This window comes from Mesoplodon mirus (assembly GCF_964341445.2).
Source record: "Mesoplodon mirus genome assembly, chromosome: 10".
Classification (NCBI taxonomy): Eukaryota; Metazoa; Chordata; class Mammalia; order Artiodactyla; family Ziphiidae; genus Mesoplodon; species Mesoplodon mirus.
This window is the reverse complement of record NC_138986.1, coordinates 6,761,485-6,781,443: the sequence shown is the minus strand read 5'-3', so window position 1 is coordinate 6,781,443 and position 19,959 is coordinate 6,761,485. Positions and strand designations below refer to the sequence as shown.

General features: G+C 39.7%; 1 protein-coding gene across 6 annotated transcripts in view; it reads right to left on the bottom strand.

Moving 5' to 3' along the window:
- Window positions 1-19,959, bottom strand: part of PRKN (parkin RBR E3 ubiquitin protein ligase) — a 1,310,471-nt gene that overhangs the window by 388,992 nt on the left and 901,520 nt on the right. The window contains exon 8 of one of the 6 annotated variants that reach the window (XM_082633518.1): window positions 4,508-5,123. The exons of the other annotated variants lie outside the window; for them this stretch is intronic. Within the exon in view, the coding sequence (XP_082489644.1) occupies window positions 4,984-5,123 (140 nt within the window). The 3' untranslated portion in view covers window positions 4,508-4,983. Of the gene's footprint in view, window positions 1-4,507; window positions 5,124-19,959 lie in introns of those variants that run through there. 6 annotated transcript variants of the gene reach the window in all.

Genomic DNA, 19,959 nt, shown 5'->3' with positions numbered 1-19,959 from the left:
ACTGAAGAAATCAAAGAGGAAATTAAAAAATACCTAGAAACAAATGACAATGGAGACACGACGACCCAAAACCTATGGGATGCAGCAAAAGCAGTTCTAAGAGGGAAGTTTATAGCAATACAATCCCACCTTAAGAAACAGGAAACATCTCGAATAAACAACCTAACCTTGCACCTAAAGCAATTAGAGAAAGAAGAACAAAAACATCCCAAAGTTAGCAGAAGGAAAGAAATCATAAAAATCAGATCAGAAATAAATGAAAAAGAAATGAAGGAAACGATAGCAAAGATCAATAAAACTAAAAGCTGGTTCTTTGAGAAGATAAACAAAATTGATCAACCATTAGCCAGACTCATCAAGAAAAAAAGGGAGAAGACTCAAATCAATAGAATTAGAAATGAAAAAGGAGAAGTAACAACTGACACTGCAGAAATACAAAAGATCATGAGAGATTACTATAAGCAACTCTGTGCCAATAAAATGGACAACCTGGAAGAAATGGACAAATTCTTAGAAATGCACAACCTGCTGAGACTGAACCAGGAAGAAATAGAAAATATGAACAGACCAATCACAAGCACTGAAATTGAAACTGTGATAAAAAATCTTCCAACAAACAAAAGCCCAGGACCAGATGGCTTCACAGGCGAATTCTATCAAGCATTTAGAGAAGAGCTAACACCTATCCTTCTCAAACTCTTCCAAAATATAGCAGAGGGAGGAACACTCCCAAACTCATTCTACGAGGCCACCATCACCTTGATACCAAAACCAGACAAGGATGTCACAAAGAAAGAAAACTACAGGCCAATATCAGTGATGAACATAGATGTAAAAATCCTCAACAAAATACTAGCAAACAGAATCCAACAGCACATTAAAAGGATCATACACCATGATCAAGTGGGGTTTATTCCAGGAATGCAAGGATTCTTCAATATACGCAAATCAATCAACGTGATACACCATATTAACAAATTGAAGGAGAAAAACCATATGATCATCTCAATAGATGCAGAGAAAGCTTTCGACAAAATTCAACACCCATTTATGATAAAAACCCTCCAGAAAGTAGGCATAGAGGGAACTTTCCTCAACATAATAAAGGCCATATATGACAAACCCACAGCCAGCATCGTCCTAAATGGTGAAAAACTGAAACCATTTCCACTAAGATCAGGAACAAGACAAGGTTGCCACTCTCACCACTCTTATTCAACCTAGTTTTGGAAGTTTTAGCCACAGCAATCAGAGAAGAAAAGGAAATAAAAGGAATCCAAATTGGAAAAGAAGAAGTAAAGCTGTCACTGTTTGCAGATGACATGATACTATACATAGAGAATCCTAAAGATGCTACCAGAAAACTACTAGAGCTAATCAATGAATTTGGTAAAGTCGCAGGATACAAAATTAATGCACATAAATCTCTGGCATTCCTATATACTGATGATGAAAAATCTGAAAGTGAAATCAAGGAAACACTCCCATTTACCATTGCAACAAAAAGAATAAAATATCTAGGAATAAACCTACCTAAGGAGACAAAAGACCTGTATGCAGAAAATTATAAGACACTGATGAAAGAAATTAAAGATGATACAAATAGATGGAGAGATGTACCATGTTCTTGGATTGGAAGAATCAACATTGTGAAAATGACTCTACTACCCAAAGCAACCTACAGATTCAATGCAATCCCTATCAAACTACCACTGGCATTTTTCACAGAACTAGAACAAAAAAAATCACAATTTGTATGGAAACACAAAAGACCCCGAATAGCCAAAGCAATCTTGAGAACGAAAAATGGAGCTGGAGGAATCAGGCTCCCTGACTTCAGACTATACTACAAAGCTACAGTCATCAAGACAGTATGGTACTGGCACAAAAACAGAAAGATAGATCAATGGAACAGGATAGAAAGCCCAGAGATAAACCCATGGACATATGGTCACCTTATCTTTGATAAAGGAGGCAGGAATGTACAGTGGAGAAAGGACAGTCTCTTTAATAAGTGGTGCTGGGAAAACTGGATAGGGACATGTAAAAGTATGAGATTAGATCACTCCCTAACACCACACACAAAAATAAGCTCAAAATGGATTAAAGACCTAAATGTAAGGCCAGACACTATCAAACTCTTAGAGGAAAACATAGGCCGAACACTGTATGACATAAATCACAGCAAGATCCTTTTTGACCCACCTCCTAGAGAAATGGAAATAAAGACAAAAATAAACACATGGGACCTAATGAAACTTCAAAGCTTTTGCACAGCAAAGGAAACCATAAACAAGACCAAAAGACAACCCTCAGAATGGGAGAAAATATTTGCAAATGAAGCAACTGACAAAGGATTAATCTCCAAAATTTATAAGCAGCTCATGCAGCTCAATAGCAAAAAAACAAACAACCCAATCCAAAAATGGGCAGAAGACCTAAATAGACATTTCTCCACAGAAGATATACAGACTCCCAACAAACACATGAAAGGATGCTCAACATCTTTACTCATTAGAGAAATGCAAATCAAAACTACAATGAGATATCATCTCACACCAGTCAGAATGGCCATCATCAAGAAATCTAGAAACAATAAATGCTGGAGAGGGTGTGGAGAAAAGGGAACACTCTTGCACTGCTGGTGGGAATGTGAATTGGTACAGCCGCTATGGAGAACGGTATGGAGGTTCCTTAAAAAACTACAAATAGAACTACCATATGACCCAGCAATCCCACTACTAGGCATATACCCTGAGAAAACCATAATTCATAAAGAGACATGAACCAAAATGTTCATAGCAGCCCTATTTACAATAGCCCGGAGATGGAAACAACCTAAGTGTCCATCATCGGATGAATGGATAAAGAAGATGTGGCACATATATACAATGGAATATTACTCAGCCATAAAAAGAAATGAAATTGAGCTATTTGTAATGAGGTGGATAGACCTAGAGTCTGTCATACAGAGTGAAGTAAGTCAGAAAGAGAAAGACAAATACTGTATGCTAACACATATATATGGAATTTAAGAAAAAAAAATGTCATGAAGAACATAGGGGTAAGACAGGAATAAAGACACAGACCTACTAGAGAATGGAGTTGAGGATATGGGGAGGGGGAAGGGTAAGCTGTGAGAAAGTGAAAGAGCGGCATGGACATATATACACTACCAAACGTAAGGTAGATAGCTAGTGGGAAGCAGCCCCATAGCACAGGGAGATCAGCTCGGTGCTTTGTGACCGCCTGGAGGGGTGGGATAGGGAGGGTGGGAGGGAGACGCAAAAGGGAGGGGATATGGAAACATATGTATATGTATAACTGATTAAATTTGTTATAAAGCAAAAAATAAAAAATAAAAAAAAATAAGAAAAAAGAAAAAAAAAGGAGTGGGAATGAGATGCTTACAAGATAAGTTCAGTAGGTAGCACCGTGGTGAAAATAATTTTGTGATTTTTTTTAAAAGTTGGTTTTCTTTATAATAAAGTGAGAGAGATACTAATTTGTGACTGAAGAAATCACTGCATCCCTCACTTCAACGGAATGATCACCTGTGTTTGAAGGGAGCACGGAGCTTTCTGAGGTATATGTTGTTATTAAGCTTTCATTACTTGGGGTCCAAAGTAAACAAGAAAAATCTAAATATCAACTATTACGTATTATTTTATTCAGTTTTTCTTAGTTCACCACTTAAGAAAACAAAATACAGCTTAATTGTCTTATAAGAATCTCCCTTTTCTATTCGAAGGTATTATTTTTAACTACTGTTCAATATAAATACTATAATCTTCATTTTCAAAAAATTTGATGACATGAAATACTTTAAGATGATTTGATGCTTAGCTTAGAAACATAAACAATGATTTTGGCTTGCAGAGAAATTTGGTGTCAATTTGTTAGTATTAAAACAATTGACTTTGCAGTATTCTTGATTTTATAATATTAATAACATCTAGCCAAATGATTTCCATTTGGTGCCAGTGTGCTCTGGATAAAGAATAGCACAAAGAAAAACTTTCGTGGGGGAGGGATAGATTGGGAGTTTGGGATTGACATGTACCCACTGCTATATTTAAAATAAATAACCAAAAAAGACCTATTGTATAGCACAAGGAACTCTGCTTAATACTCTGTAATATCCTAAATGGTAAAAGAATTTGAAAAAGAACAGAATCAGGTATATGTGTAACTGAATCACTTTGCTGTACACCTGAAACTAACACAAAGTTGTTAATCAACTATACTCCAATATAAAATTTATAAAAAGAAATAACTATTCTTTTCCATTGAATGGTCTTGGCACCCTTGTTGAAAACCAATTTACCATAAACAGGAGGATTTGTTTCTGAGCTCTCAGTTCTGTTCCATTGATCTGTATGTCTGTCTTTATTCCATTACCACATTGGCTAGATCCATAGCCATACTACGGCTTACTACCATAGCCAGTAGTAAGTTTTGAAACTGGGATCTGTGAGTCCTCTAACTTTTTTCTTCATTTTCAAGGATGTTTTAGATATTCTGGATTACTTGCATTATCATGTGAAATTTAGGATCGGCTTGTCAATTTTTTTTTGCAAAATAAAGCCAGCTTGGATTTTGATAGGGGGACAAAAAAGAAAAACTTTCCTTGTAAGAATTGTTTATTCAAAGTTTTATGCTTTGATAAATTGACCAGATATTCTCTTCCAGGGCCTGGTTTTAGATAAAGTAGTAGACTTAATTACTCAATATAATAGTGATCTACCTTTCTTTTCCATAAATCATGCCAATAAAAACACAGAAAACAGATATACATCTTATACCTACATGGATATAGAAATATGGGACAAATAAGGAAAGAGTAGAATTGCCAGTAAAATGAAAATGGAGAGAAAATATGGGGATTCTTGCGAGGAACACAGGTTTAGATCCTGCCTTGGGCAAATCTTGACTTTAGTAACCCAGGTTGCAGCAAAAAACAGCATACGATTAATACTCTACTCAAAGGCTGTTATATGGAAGCAGAATCTGCAGTATCATGGACTTTCCAGGTAAGAGGGGAAGGTCTTGGGAGGGGCTGGCAAGGGGAGGATTGCAGGTGGGCTCAGGGATGAGCTGATGTCCGCTGTCTCCATATAAGCCTGATGGGAAGAACAAGTGAGCGTTATTATCCAGTCCATTAGACATAAAGCATGATTGCTGCAGCCTGGTGTGTATTCAGTTAGGATTGTAGTATGATTACGCTGAGGGTAGGCATATCGTACATTTCCTTGTGTCTGTGCCTGACAGCAAGGCTGAACCAGAGTCCCTGCTCCAGCCACAAGCTGAGTCTCAGGGTCACCTCCTTCTTCTAGGAGGGAAGAGAGGTTTTCATCAGGAGAGCCCTGACTAGCTAAAGGACAAGGCATTCTGGGGCTGCAGTGCACAGAGAGAAACTTGCATTCATTAAGAACCTACTAAGATCCAGGCATGTCTCCTTGGATGTCACAGTTCTCTCTGGGCACTAGGTATTATTATCCTAATTTTACTGATGAAATAACGGACTGAGAGGCCAAATAATTTCCTAAAGTGGTACCAAGATTCAAACATAAATCTCTCTGCCAGCCAAACCCAGGATGTTTTCACTATGTCATACCACCTTCCCCCTGTGCTATGACAGAAAGCTTTGGGAGAGGGTCTCCAGGAGCAGAGCTGCTAATTCACCGTCGACGACTCTGTGAAACCTGGTTACGGCGCAGAAAGAGACGCTTGGGCAAGAAGTCAAGTCCTTACTTGATAACTGGGTGGCGATTGGTCGGGTCTGTGTCCAGATTCTCCCCCAGCTTAATGCTCAAACACACACGTGGAGAAAAGACAAGGAGAAAGGCGGGAAGGGAGGGATGGCGGGGAATCAACCCAGTGAGCCAGTGAGTGGCAACTGCTGGGTAAAAGGAACGTATACCTGTGTGTGCAGGCGTGTGTGTGTGTGTGTGTGTGTGTAATATTAAATCTGATATAAGTGACTGTCTTAACAAAGATCTTATCCATAAATATAATCAGAACTCTAATCCTCAAATTTTATGTTGAGGTATCTGTTTGTTACATTATTGTAGATGCATTTTCAGTTGATTTGGATGCATTCATCAAACACTGACTGAGGGCTTCCTAGATGAAGCGCTGGCAGAATAAGTCCATGTTGAGTCCGTGGGCATTTATTGAGCACATACTATGTTCTGGACTCTGAAGAGTCAAACATAAAAAAACAAGGCCCCTGTCCTGTAAGCACATGCTGCTCGGAATAGCTAAGAAAAACTGTGACAAGAAGAAACCGTCATCAATTCTCATTCCTCTCTTCTGAGCTTTCCGTAAGAGACGATGAAAGTTACAACCACTTTAGATGTCTACCTGCTTGCCTAGAGAGGAACTAAAGATAAATCACTCTGAATCCACATAAAGAATATGTAACTGAAGTGATATTAGGTTCTTTTTTCTCATCAGGATATTGATTGCTGGGGGGAAAAATTGCAGAGAGAGAGAGGAAGTGATGGGGGTGGAGGCAATGTATTTGCTTCAGAGTTGACTCATGAAGTGTCACAGTGTGCGCAGCTATATGCACTTCTGTAGCGCCGCCAAAAATCAATGGAAACAATTAACTGCAGAAAACACGTGGGCACAACAATATTAGCAGTGCATAATCCTTTCTAGTTAAGAGTTCCTACTGGATTACTGCAGAAAAGCTCTGGTGTTCTAATTACCTGTGGAAGTCACACAAATCTACTGCAAAACATGGTCATTAGATGGCTGTAATATAAGGTGTTAGTTGGGGATTGAGGATTTGCTCTAAGTACTGTGGTGTTTTCATGGCTATTTACTGAGCAAAGTACCAGAATTTAATGGAATTTGGTGGAATTCTCCAATGGCTCTTGTGAGCGTGTAGTTAACAAAAATGTATCTTAATGAGTTCCCTGTTTTTTGTGGAAGGGCTGAAGACTCTGATCCTTAACTAATATATGGAAAGTATATAACCTGGGAGGTAGATTATGTGGATTTCTTTTCAGGATTTATTGTTATCGTCTTCAGGAGGCACTTTATTGGGGGGTATTACATAGATTTTTTTTTTATTATTATTACATAGCTTTGAGATAGTGACGTCGCTAGAAAGATCCCAGCGTTAGAGAGGAAACGGCGCAGAGCTTCCCTCAAACCCGGCATTAACTAAGAGTCCGTTCTCTTCCGCAGCTCCTTTAATGAGACAAAAGCGAAAGGAGGCTGCTGGGAAGGCAAGGCTGCCAAGTGTGCAGAGAGCCAGATGCCGCTGCTGCTTTGGAGGCCCTCCACCCTGAAATAATCCCCCTTCTGCTTTGGCGGCCATGAGAGCTCAAAGCCTCTCTCCAACCTGTAAGCAGAGGAGGAGGGGACGGTTGCTCTGCTGAGGTGCCTTTTAGACACAAGCTTGAAGTGAAAGCTCTCTGCGGCGCTGCCTGCCCCGATGGAACGGCTACCACGTGAGACAAGACAACCAGAAAGAATGAAACAAACAAGCAAACATGTAAACCTCCCCAGGCAGCCGGGAAACACTCTCACTGGCGGAGAGATGCAGGGTTTGGCAGGACCAAGGGAAGAGGGTGACTCTTCACAGCAGGTATCAGGAACAGGGGGCTGCCCTCCGGGAACCCTGATCATGTCTCGTTAACCCCGCAGGGTCTAACTGCTGGTGTAACATCACAAACCCAGCCTCGAGGGGCACAGCTTGTGTCTCTGACCACTGTGAAACCTGGAGGCCAGATGCCATGTCACATCTATCTTTGTAAACCACACATCGACGAGCAGGATGCCGCGCATGTATGTATGCACGGACATATGCATGCGCATACACTGGTACCCTATTTATATATAAATATGTTATTAGATATCATTTGTGTATGCTAAATTATACCTCATTTTAGTGCTTTCAAGGTATTTTCAGGATGAATTTCTAAGAAGAGGAGGTGATACTTGGTATATTTTAATGCATTAAAATTTTCACTAAGTCTTCGACTCCAGCAATTTAAGTTTTATCAAAAGGGTCCTCGGTTTTGCTGCCCTCCTTCGCCTGCACTTCTTACTATCCCAAGGGAACAAGAAAAAGATCCCTTCCTTGTAGCGCTCTGGAATATTCTAGATCCTTCTGAGGAGACGTTGCACTGGATGAGGGGGATGTTTGTAGAAAGAAGGGCTGAGAGTCTCTGTAATCCATCGGCCTCCAGGCTGACCCACTTCAGATCCTGTCTCCTCTTGGGGAGCCTCCCTGCATGAACAACTCGTGTGGGTGGGTCTATAAATTCTCATCACCTCAGTCGTTCCCTCTTCACCATCCACTCACTCCCCTCCCTTTTCCTTTCATCTCTCACTTACAAGAACTGAAAATTAGAATGCTTCGGAAAACAAAAAAAAGAGAAACTCAACTGATTTTATCTTTTTAAAAGCCCACTGTTTCTACATATTTATATAAATGCTGAATTTATATTCCTCTGTGTTTACATTTCCTTTGTTATGGTAGCTAATTCCTTTCTATAAGGAGGGATAGCTTGGTTGAGGCAATATAATTTGACTAATTAAGAGGACATTAATGATAATAGCACAAGTGTATGTTTTATATATATATATATATGTATGTGTGTGTATATATATATATATATATATATATATATATATATATACTTTTTAAAAAATAGGACAAACTTATTTTATCTTCTGACTTATAAAGCCTGGAACCCAACTCCCTCCCCCCACATCTTTTTTTCTTATTACATAGACATGTTAAGAGTTTTTATATCTTAGCAAAATATGGGCTGTAATTTAATTGACTTAGCAACCTTACCAAGTAACACATTTATTCCCCAGGGAAATTTCTTTTCATGCTTTCTATTGGGACTTCTAATTGACTTCTATTTCTGAATAACTGTTGAAACTAATAAGTTGGAAGCGCTGGTGATTTCAAATAGCTATAAGTGAGGTATCAGAGCCTTTTTTTTCCTCCCTGCCAAATCCATAAGTGAGCTAATATATTAAAAGTCAGTACTGAAAATTCTGTCCTTTGAATTGATTTAATGGATGAATAAGTCTAGTATGACCATCATAATGCAAGAAGATTAAGATCCAGGTACACCAAATATGTAATTATGATAGAGTTAGTCATTCAAAAGGGGATGCAATTGTGTTTCACTAGTCAGAGAAACAGCAAATGGAAAAGAGGAAAAACTTGTAAGAAATTCAGATGAGTTTTTATTTGGAACTGTCACTCTCTGGGTAGGCATATTTGGTTTAAAATTAACCCCAGATCTCCCTAACATCATATATGTTATTTTTCATTTCATTGGTAATGAGCTATCAATGCCACAAATAATATATATTATTGAAATGTGTGAAAAAACAGTTCAACAGAACCAATTTACAAACAATGTAAAATATGTAGCCTTAGAATAATGTCATTTACAGGGGTCTATTTTCTTGTCCAAATCATTAACTTTTCCTAATCCTGGTAAATACCTAAATGGACAAGATGAGTAAATCTCTCTTTAGGTTAGACCTCTTCTCTGTTTGGTTTCCTCCAAGAGGAAAGACAGAAATGATGCTCTCCTCACACTTCAGATCCATCATAATTCTATCAGCCAGCTCAATACCCTGGTACACTCAGTGCCTATCAAGTATTAAAAGCCTCCCATTTTTAAAATTCAAATAACAGCTTTGTCTGTTATCTAGCACTGCATCTGTACTACATTACAGATTTATGATTACCTGTAAATTTCATGCTGATATTTCAGTTTTAAAATACGTTGATGCTCTTAAAAGTGTGTGGGAGCGTAAAATTATGCAATCATAAAGTAAGTGAAGAGTTATAGCAGCATTGGTGCTGAAGCCTAGATTTCATCTGAAATGTATTTGCATTAAATAACCCAACTGATATTTGCTGTGTTCCTACTATGTGCCTGTAGACACAGTGAAAAGCACTGAGAATTCAAGTGTGAGCAGGATGACATTGTTCCTGCCTTCTAAGAAATGACATCAAATAAACTAACAAATAGATAACTGCAAATTGTTACAAGGAGTATAAAAAAAGCAAACAGGGAGCTGTGACCAGGCTACCTGGTTATATGGTTAAGACTTTTAAAAGGTGAGACTTGAAGGATGAGAAGGAGCGATGAGCATAGCAGGGGAAAGGGTGGGGTGTTGGGTGGTAGGGAAAAGAGCATGTGGAAAGGCCCTGAACTGGAAGACCGCTTAGTTTGCTTGAGGACCAGAAAGGCAGCCAATATGACTACAGAAGGGCAGGAAACGGAAAGAGAGAGATAAAGAAAACTTTCAGGCCTTTGTAGAACATTATGAAAAATTTGTATTTTTTTTCCCTGATGAAACAAGAAGCCACTTTTGGGGCAGGGATATAACACATTCTGGCTTGTGTGTGGTAAATGGACTGTAACGTGCCTGACAGAGAGAAGAGAGACGTTAGTAGATTATCACAGTACTTGAAGAAACAGACAGTAAAAGCTTGAACTAGCTAGGGTGGTGGCCCAGAGACGGAGGGAAGTGAAAATATTTGACATACTGTGGGGATGGTAATCAACAGGAAGTGGTGATGGCTTATCAGGGCATCAGAAAGGGAGGGACCAAGAACGGTGCTGAGATTTCTGGTGTAAGCTTGGACGGGGTAACATCGGGGAAGGTTAGAGGAATAGGTCTGGCAGGTGTGTGTATGGGAAGGGTTGGAATCAAGACTGATTTTGAGATCAGCTGAGGCTGAGATGCTTTTGATGGCTTGGAGAATCTGTATGGGGTTTTTGTGGAGTCAGCTTAACATGAAATTCTGAAGGTGTGAGGAGAGCTTAAGATATAAATTTTAAAATGATGTGAATGGGAGGCAGAGGAGGAGAAGCCAAGAGAGGAGGCTGAGAAGGAGCCGCCATCGAGCGAGAAGGGACCCTGAGACCAGCAGCCCACAGTGGGTGCTCGTCAAATAGTTCTGTTGTTATTAACTGGCTTTTTTTTTTTTTGTTATCTATTTTTTTTTCTTTTTATTAGTTTCTGCTTTATAACAAAGTGAATCAGTCATACATATACATCTGTTCCCACATCCCTTCCCTCATGCATCTCCCTCCCTCCCACCCTCCCCATCCCACCCCTCCAGGCGGTCACAAAGCACCGAGCTGATCTCCCTGTGCTCTGCGGCTGCTTCCCACTATCTATCTACCCTATGTTTGGTAGTGTACATATGTCCATGCCTCTCTTTCGCTTTGTCACAGCTTACCCTTCCCCCTCCCCATATCCTCAAGTCCATTCTCAAGTAGGTCTGTGTCTTTATTCCCGTTTTACCCCTAGGTTCTTCATGACATTTTTTTTTTTAAAATTCCGTATATATGTGTTAGCATACGGTATTTGTCTTTCTCTTTCTGACTTACTTCACTCTGTATGACAGACTCTAGGTCTATCCACCTCATTACAAATAGCTCAGTTTCATTTGTTTTTATGGCTGAGTAATATTCCATTGTATATATGTGCCACATCTTCTTTATCCATTCATCCGATGATGGACACTTAGGTTGTTTCCAGCTCCGGGCTATTGTGAATAGAGCTGCGATGAACATTTTGGTACATGTCTCTTTTTGAATTATGGTTTTCTCAGGGTATATGCCCAGTAGTGGGATTGCTGGGTCATATGGTAGTTCTATTTGTAGTTTTTTAAGGAACCTCCATACCGTTCTCCATAGTGGCTGTACCAATTCACATTCCCACCAGCAGTGCAAGAGTGTTCCCTTTTCTCCACACCCTCTCCAGCATTTATTGTTTCTAGATTTCTTGATGATGGCCATTCTGACTGGTGTGAGAGGATATCTCATTGTAGTTTTGATTTGCATTTCTCTAATGATTAATGATGTTGAGCATTCTTTCATGTGTTTGTTGGCAGTCTGTATATCTTCTTTGGAGAAATGCCTATTTAAGTCTTCTGCCCATTTTTGGATTGGGTTGTTTGTTTTTTTGCTATTGAGCTGCATGAGCTGTTTATAAATTTTGGAGATTAATCCTTTGTCAGTTGCTTCATTTGCAAATATTTTCTCCCATTCTGAGGGTTGTCTTTTGGTCTTGTTTATGGTTTCCTTTGCTGTGCAAAAGCTTTGAAGTTTCATTAGGTCCCATTTGTTTATCTTTGTTTTTATTTCCATTTCTCTAGGAGGTGGGTCCAAAAGGATCTTGCTGTGATTTATGTCATAGAGTGTTCTACCTATGTTTTCCTCTAAGAGTTTGATAGTTTCTGGCCTTACATTTAAGTCTTTAATCCATTTTGAGCTTATTTTTGTGTATGGTGTTAGGGAATGATCTAATCTCAAACTTTTACATGTCCCTGTCCAGTTTTCCCAGCACCACTTATTGAAGAGGCTGTCCTTTCTCCACTGTACATTCCTGCCTCCTTTATCAAAGATAAGTTGGCCATATGTGCGTGGGTTTATCTCTGGGCTTTCTATCCTGATCCACTGATCTATCTTTCTGTTTTTATGCCAGTACCACACTGTCTTGATTACTGTAGCTTTGTAGTATAGTCTGAAGTCAGGGAGCCTGATTCCTCCAGCTCCGTTTTTCGTTCTCAAGATTGCTTTGGCTATTCGGGGTCTTTTGTTTTTCCAAACAAATTTTGAAATTTTTTGTTCTAGTTCTGTGAAAAATGCCAGTGGTAGTTTGATAGGGATTGCATTGAATCTGTAGATTGCTTTGGGTAGTAGAGTCATTTTCACAATATTGATTCTTCCAATCCAGGAGCATGGTATATCTCTCCATCTATTTGTATCATCTTTAATTTCTTTCATCAGTGTCTTATAATTTTCTGCATACAGGTCTTTTGTCTCCTTAGGTAGGTTTATTCCTAGATATTTTATTCTTTTTGTTGCAATGGTAAATGGGAGTGTTTTCTTGATTTCATTTTCAGATTTTTCATCATTAGTGTACAGGAATGCCAGAGATTTCTGTACATTAATTTTGTATCCTGCTACTTTACCAAATTCATTGATTAGCTCTAGTAGTTTTTCGGTAGCATCTTTAGGATTGTCTATGTATAGTATCATGTCATCTGCAAACAGTGACAGCTTTACTTCTTCTTTTCCAATTTGGATTCCTTTTATTTCCTTTTCTTCTCTGATTGCTGTGGCTAAAACTTCCAAAACTATGTTGAATAAGAGTGGTGAGAGTGGGCAGCCTTGTCTTGTTCCTGATCTTAGAGGAAATGGTTTCAGTTTTTCACCATTGAGGACAATGTTGGCTGTGGGTTTGTCATATATGGCCTTTATTATGTTGAGGAAAGTTCCCTCTATGCCTACTTTCTGCAGGGTTTTTATCATAAATGGGTGTTGAATTTTGTCGAAAGCTTTCTCTGCATCTATTGAGATGATCATATGGTTTTTCTCCTTCAACTTGTTAATATGGTGTATCACATTGATTGATTTGCGTATATTGAAGAATCCTTGCATTCCTGGAATAAACCCCACTTGATCATGGTGTATGATCCTTTTAATGTGCTGTTGGATTCTGTTTGCTAGTATTTTGTTGAGGATTTTTGCATCTATGTTCATCAGTGATATTGGCCTGTAGTTTTCTTTCTTTGTGACATCCTTGCCTGGTTTTGGTATCAAGGTGATGGTGGCCTCGTAGAATGAGTTTGGGAGTGTTCCTTCCTCTGATATTGTTTGGAAGAGTTTGAGAAGGATGGGTGTTAGCTCTTCTCTAAATGTTTGATAGAATTCGCCTGTGAAGCCATCTGGTCCTGGGCTTTTGTTTGTTGGAAGATTTTTAATCACAGTTTCAATTTCAGTGCTTGTGATTGGTCTATTCATATTTTCTATTTCTTCCTGAGTCAGTCTTGGCAGGTTGTGCATTTCTAAGAATTTGTCCATCTCTTCCAGGTTGTCCATTTTATGGGCATAGAGTTGCTTATAGTAATCTCTCATGATCTTTTGTATTTCTGCAGTGTCAGTTGTTACTTCTCCTTTTTCATTTCTAATTCTATTGATTTGAGTCTTCTCCCTTCTTTTCTTGATGAGTCTGCCTAATGGTTTACCAATTTTGTTTATCTTCTCAAAGAACCAGCTTTTAGTTTTATTGATCTTTGCTATCGTTTCCTTCATTTCTTTTTCATTTATTTCTGATCTGATTTTTATGATTTCTTTCCTTCTGCTAACTTTGGGATGTTTTTGTTCTTCTTCCTCTAATTGCTTTAGGTGCAAGGTTAGGTTGTTTATTCGAGATGTTTCCTGTTTCTTAAGGTGGGATTGTATTGCTATAAACTTCCCTCTTAGAACTGCTTTTGCTGCATCCCATAGGTTTTGGGTCGTCGTGTCTCCATTGTCATTTGTTTCTAGGTATTTTTTAATTTCCCCTTTGATTTCTTCAGTTATCACTTCGTTATTAAGTAGTGTATTGTTTAGCCTCCATGTGTTTGTATTTTTTACAGCTCTTTTCCTGTAATTGATATCTAGTCTCATAGCATTGTGGTCAGAAAAGATACTTGATACAATTTCAATTTTCTTAAATTTACCAAGGCTTGATTTGTGACCCAAGATATGATCTATCCTGGAGAATGTTCCATGAGCACTTGAGAAAAATGTGTATTCTGTTGTTTTTGGGTGGAATGTCCTATAAATATCAATTAAGTCCATCTTGTTTAATGTATCATTTAAAGCTTGTGTTTCCTTATTTATTTTCATTTTGGATGATCTGTCCATTGGTGAAAGTGGGGTGTTAAAGTCCCCTACTATAATTGTGTTACTGTCGATTTCTCCTTTTATGGCTGTTAGTATTTGCCTTATGTATTGAGGTGCTCCTATGTTTGGTGCATAAATATTTACAATTGTTATATCTTCTTCTTGGATTGATCCCTTTATCATTATGTAGTGTCCTTCTTTGTCTCTTCTAGTAGTCTTTATTTTATAGTCTATTTTGTCTGATATGAGAATTGCTACTCCAGCTTTCTTTTGGTTTCCGTTTGCATGGAATATCTTTTTCCATCCCCTTACTTTCAGTCTGTATGTGTCTCTAGGTCTGAAGTGGGTCTCTTGTATACAGCATATATCTGGGTCTTGTTTTTGTATCCATTCAGCCAATCTGTGTCTTTTGGTGGGAGCATTTAGTCCATTTACATTTAAGGTAATTATCGATATGTATGTTCCTATTCCCATTTTCTGAATTGTTTTGCGTTCGTTATTGTAGGTCTTTTCCTTCTGTTGTGTGTCTTGCCTAGAGAAGTTCCTTTAGCATTTGTTGTAAAGCTGGTTTGGTGGTGCTGAACTCTCTCAGCTTTTGCTTGTCTGTAAACGTTTTAATTTCTCCATCAAATCTGAATGAGATCCTTGCTGGGTAGAGTAATCTTGGTTGCAGGTTTTTCTCTTTCATCACTTTAATTATGTCCTGCCACTCCCTTCTGGCTTGTAGAGTTTCTGCTGAGAGATCAGCTGTTATCCTGATGGGGATTCCCTTGTGTGTTATTTGTTGTTTTTGCCTTGCTGCTTTTAATATGATTTCTTTGTGTTTAATTTTTGACAGTTTGATTAATATGTGTCTTGGCGTATTTCTCCTTGGATTTATTCTGTATGGGACTCTCTGTGCCTCCTGGACTTGATTAACTATTTCCTTTCCCATATTAGGGAAGTTTTCAACTATAATCTCTTCAAATATTTTCTCAGTCCCTTTCTTTTTCTCTTCTTCTTCTGGAACCCCTATAATTCGAATGTTGGTGCGTTTAATGTTGTCCCAGAGGTCTCTGAGACTGTCCTCTGTTCTTTTCATTCTTTTTTCTTTATTTTGCTCTGCAGCAGTTATTTCCACTATTTTTTCTTCCACCTCACTTATCCGTTCTTCTGCCTCAGTTATTCTGCTATTGATCCCGTCTAGAGTATTTTTTATTTCATGTATTGTGTTTTTAATCGATGCTTGATTCATCTTTAGTTCTTCTAGGTCCTTGTTAACTGTTTCTTGCATTTTGTCTATTCTATTTCCAAGATTTTGGATCTGGGAAATAGAATCTTGGATCATCTTTACCATCATTATTCTGAATTCTTTTTCAGGTAGACTGCCTATTACCTCTTCATTTGTTAGGTCTGGTGGGTTTTTATCTTGCTCCTTCTCCTGCTGTGTGTTTTTCTGTCTTCTCATTTTGCTTATGTTACTGTGTTTGGGGTCTCCTTTTTGCAGGCTGCCGGTTCGTAGTTCCCGTTGTTTTTGGTGTCTGTCCCCAGTGGCTAAGGTTGGTTTATTGGGTTGTGTAGGCTTCCTGGTGGAGGGGACTAGTGCCTGTGTTCTGGTGGATGAGGCTGGATCTTGTCTTTCTGGTGGGCAGGTCCACGTCTGGTGGTGTGTTTTGGGGTGTCTGCGGACTTTTTATGATTTTAGGCCACCTCTCTGCTAATGGGTGGCGTTGTGTTCCTGTCTTGCTAGCTGTTTGGCATAGGGTGTCCAGCACTGTAGCTTGCTGGTCGTTGAGTGAAGCTGGGTGCTGGTGTTGAGATGGAGATCTCTGGAAGATTTTTGCCGTTTGATATTATGTGGAGCTGGGAGGTCTCTTGTGGACCAGTGTCCTGAAGTTGGCTCTCCCACCTCAGAGGCACAGCACTGACTCCGGGCTCCTCAATTTGGGATGATGTGTTGTCTATTCATGTATTCCACAGATGCAGGGTACATCAAGTTGATGGTGGAGCTTTAATCCGCTGCTTCTGAGGCTGCTGGGAGAGGTTTCTCTTTCTCTTCTTTGTTCTCACAGCTCCTGGGTCTCAGCTTTGGATTTGGCCCCGCTTCTGCGTGTAGGTCGCCGGAGGCCGTCTGTTCTTCGCTCAGACAGGACAGGATTAAAGGAGCAGCCGCTTCGGGGACTCTTGCTCACTCAGGCCGGGCGGGAGGGCGGGGCATGGAGTGCGGGGCGAGCCTTTTGGGAGGTCTGGGGTCTTATGTCAGCGTTCAGTAGGTGTTCTGTAGGAGTTGTTCCATGTGTAGCTGTATTTCTGGTGTATCCGTGGGGAGGAAGGTGATCTGCGCGTCTTACTCTTCCGCCATCTTACCCGGAAGTCCCTAACTGGCTTATTTTATTTAGAGAAATACCCCAGTGGAATGGAGGGACCAAAAGCCAGACTGAAGTTAGAGAAGAAGAAAAGGCAGGTGAATCAGTGGAGAAGGTGGATGGCGAGCACACTTAGAGTGGGCGACGTGGAGGTACTGACGCCCAGCTGTGCCCAGCTGCCCGCGTGCAGACACAGGAGCGCGGGCTGTACATGGGGGTTAGTTAAGTGTCAGGTCAGACTGCTCACCAGGAGTGAAGGCAGAGTCTGGGGAGGAGGCCAAGGTTCAATGAGCAGGAATGACCAGCAGACCCAATGTCACATGATGAGGAAGGAGAGAAGGTGGTTGAGATGAATGACATGAGCCTCAGAAGCACTTAGGACTAAAGAGGGCAACAGGGACCCAGAAGAGAAACTGGGCTGAAAGGATGCTGGCTGTATCTCTGGTCCTGGGGCCGGTCAACAGGGAAGAGAAAGGCTGCCACTGAGAGGGAAGCCGAGGAAGAGGTGTCTTGGAGGGCTGGCCTGGTGCCAGTGGAGTCCCAGGGGGAGAGGCCATAGGCTAAAAGGCAGAGGAGACAGGAAAGCTCACTGGGCATGGGGGGAGGGTGGTGAGGGCCCAGGGTCAGGTTCAGGAGGGTGAGTAGGTGGGTATTTGTGGGAGTCTGGGGGGTATGGATTGGCGGTGGGTGACAGTATGGAGGACAGTGGGGCCCAGATGAAGGAGGGAAGACCAGAGGGTCCCTGAGGTCTCTAGGACGGCTGGGCACACTGGATTCTAGCACTGCCCTCCCACGGTTAGACCACAGAGACTGTAGGTGGTAGTGACCAGCCCAGATTCCTTTTCTTTCCTTTCTTTTTGGCTCTTGTCATCTTTTGTGCAGAGATGACAAATACTGTGCTAAAGAATTTCACAATATTCCTTACATCTAGTTCAATTATTTTAGACTCTCAACTTCTTACTTTAAAATAAAAATACAACTGTCTCAACGTTAGATCATGATGTTTAGCACATCACAAAGATTCTATGTGTCACAGAAACTTTTACTGAGAATCTTATGAAGGCTGTGGACCTTTTCCCCTAAACAGTGTTGAAAACTGTCCCCCTTCTCAGGTTCCTGCTCTGGGGGAAAAGCTGTACCACTGTGTCACTGTCAATGGAATTAGCTTACCAGTGAACATTTTTTTTTTTCTTTTGAGTGGAGGTACAGTTAACGAAGTCCAAAATGCAAAGTATTTTATTGATCACTTTACCTGACTTAGATTTTTTTTTTGTATATTCAGTAATAATACTGAGCACCCACAGTGCGGGAGGATTTTCTCAAGGGTCTGGGGATACTGTGGCCACAAGAGTGCCCACAAGGGACCCTACACGATGGGGGGAGTTTCTACTATTCTTATCATCTATGCCCTCTGCAACAATCCTCATGGGTAACACATTCTTCTCAAAATACTGCATCGTGCTACATCAGCAGGTCCCTGTAAACAAGAGGGGCACCTCGGCAAAAAAGATGTGGAGGAAAAGAAAACCCCACAATAATCTCTGTCATTCTTGGTGACTTCTCATATGACAGTAATTAGCATCACTGTCAAGTAGTTCTAAAATTGCCGTGTTGGGAAGGTCTGATAACCATTACCACAAAGGGGACTTGATAAGAATATAGAAGGACTGTGCCTATATCTTCGTATGGTGTGAAAGAATATATTATACTCCTAACCGATAGTGGGTTATTGGTAGCATTTTTATACATAGGAAGGAACAGGTATTTCAAACAGTGTCTCAGCTCTGGCGAGGAGTATTTAAGTGATTGCTATCACCATCATAATGATAAAAATAGTTTATTGCTTTAATTATGAAGCACATTGCAAAAATGGATACTAGAATAACACTATTCATAACGATTCAAAATGAAGCTACTGGAAGTAAAACAACATATCTATTATCCAGAATTTCATCATTTATTATAACATTCCATTAGTCAGGATTTAGGTGTATCATCGGCTGTCTATCTTCCTGGTGACCAGTTCATAGGGAATATCTTATAAAGCAAGTGAATGAGAAACAGACTTTCTCCCCAGAGGCCCGCAGAACTGGCGATTGCCCTCTGTTGCCAGTAGATGGTGGCCATACACTGTTATATAAGACACGGAGGACATTTACATGTGAGCCTTGAAAATGGACTCATCAGCAATTGAGAATGAATAATCAGCTGGGTTGAAACTGATAAATGAAGGAATTAAAGTGATAAAAACTGACGAGACTGATTAAAGGCAAATTCGCAAAAAAGCTAATGGTTTTTACTTAGAAATCATAGTTCACAAAAATTAGTTGAACTAAACATTCTATTAAAGAAAACTTTCTATCCACTTTTAATTTTTTATTGCTTAGTGTTCCCCAGTTCTTTCTTTAAGACTCTTTTTCATATGCAAGACCAAAAGAGCTGCCTTTTTAAAAACTGAACTCTACATTTTACGCGGCAGAGTGACGTTAGCACTGGCTAAAGACGCAAAGATATGGAGACAAGTCACAGCATCCTCGCTCAGACTTTGAGTCAAAAGACAACAACAACTAAAACCTAAAACAGTCTAGATGACTTTGCAAAGGAAGGACAAAGTTGGAGAATAAACACTTTCTCATTTCAGTACTTATTATAAATCGACAATAGTCAAAACAGTATGCTACTGGCATACAAACAGACAAATAGATGATAGAATGGAACACAGAGTAGAGAAGTAGATCCTCATGTTTATGGACAACTGATTGTCGACAAATGTGCAAAGTTAATTCAGCGAAGGAAAGGTATTCTCTTCAATGAATGGTGTTTGAACAACTGGATATCCATATTTAAAAAAAGGAACTTTGATTCATACCTTGCACCACACACAAAAGGTAAATGAAAATATATTGAGACCTTAATATAAAACATAAATC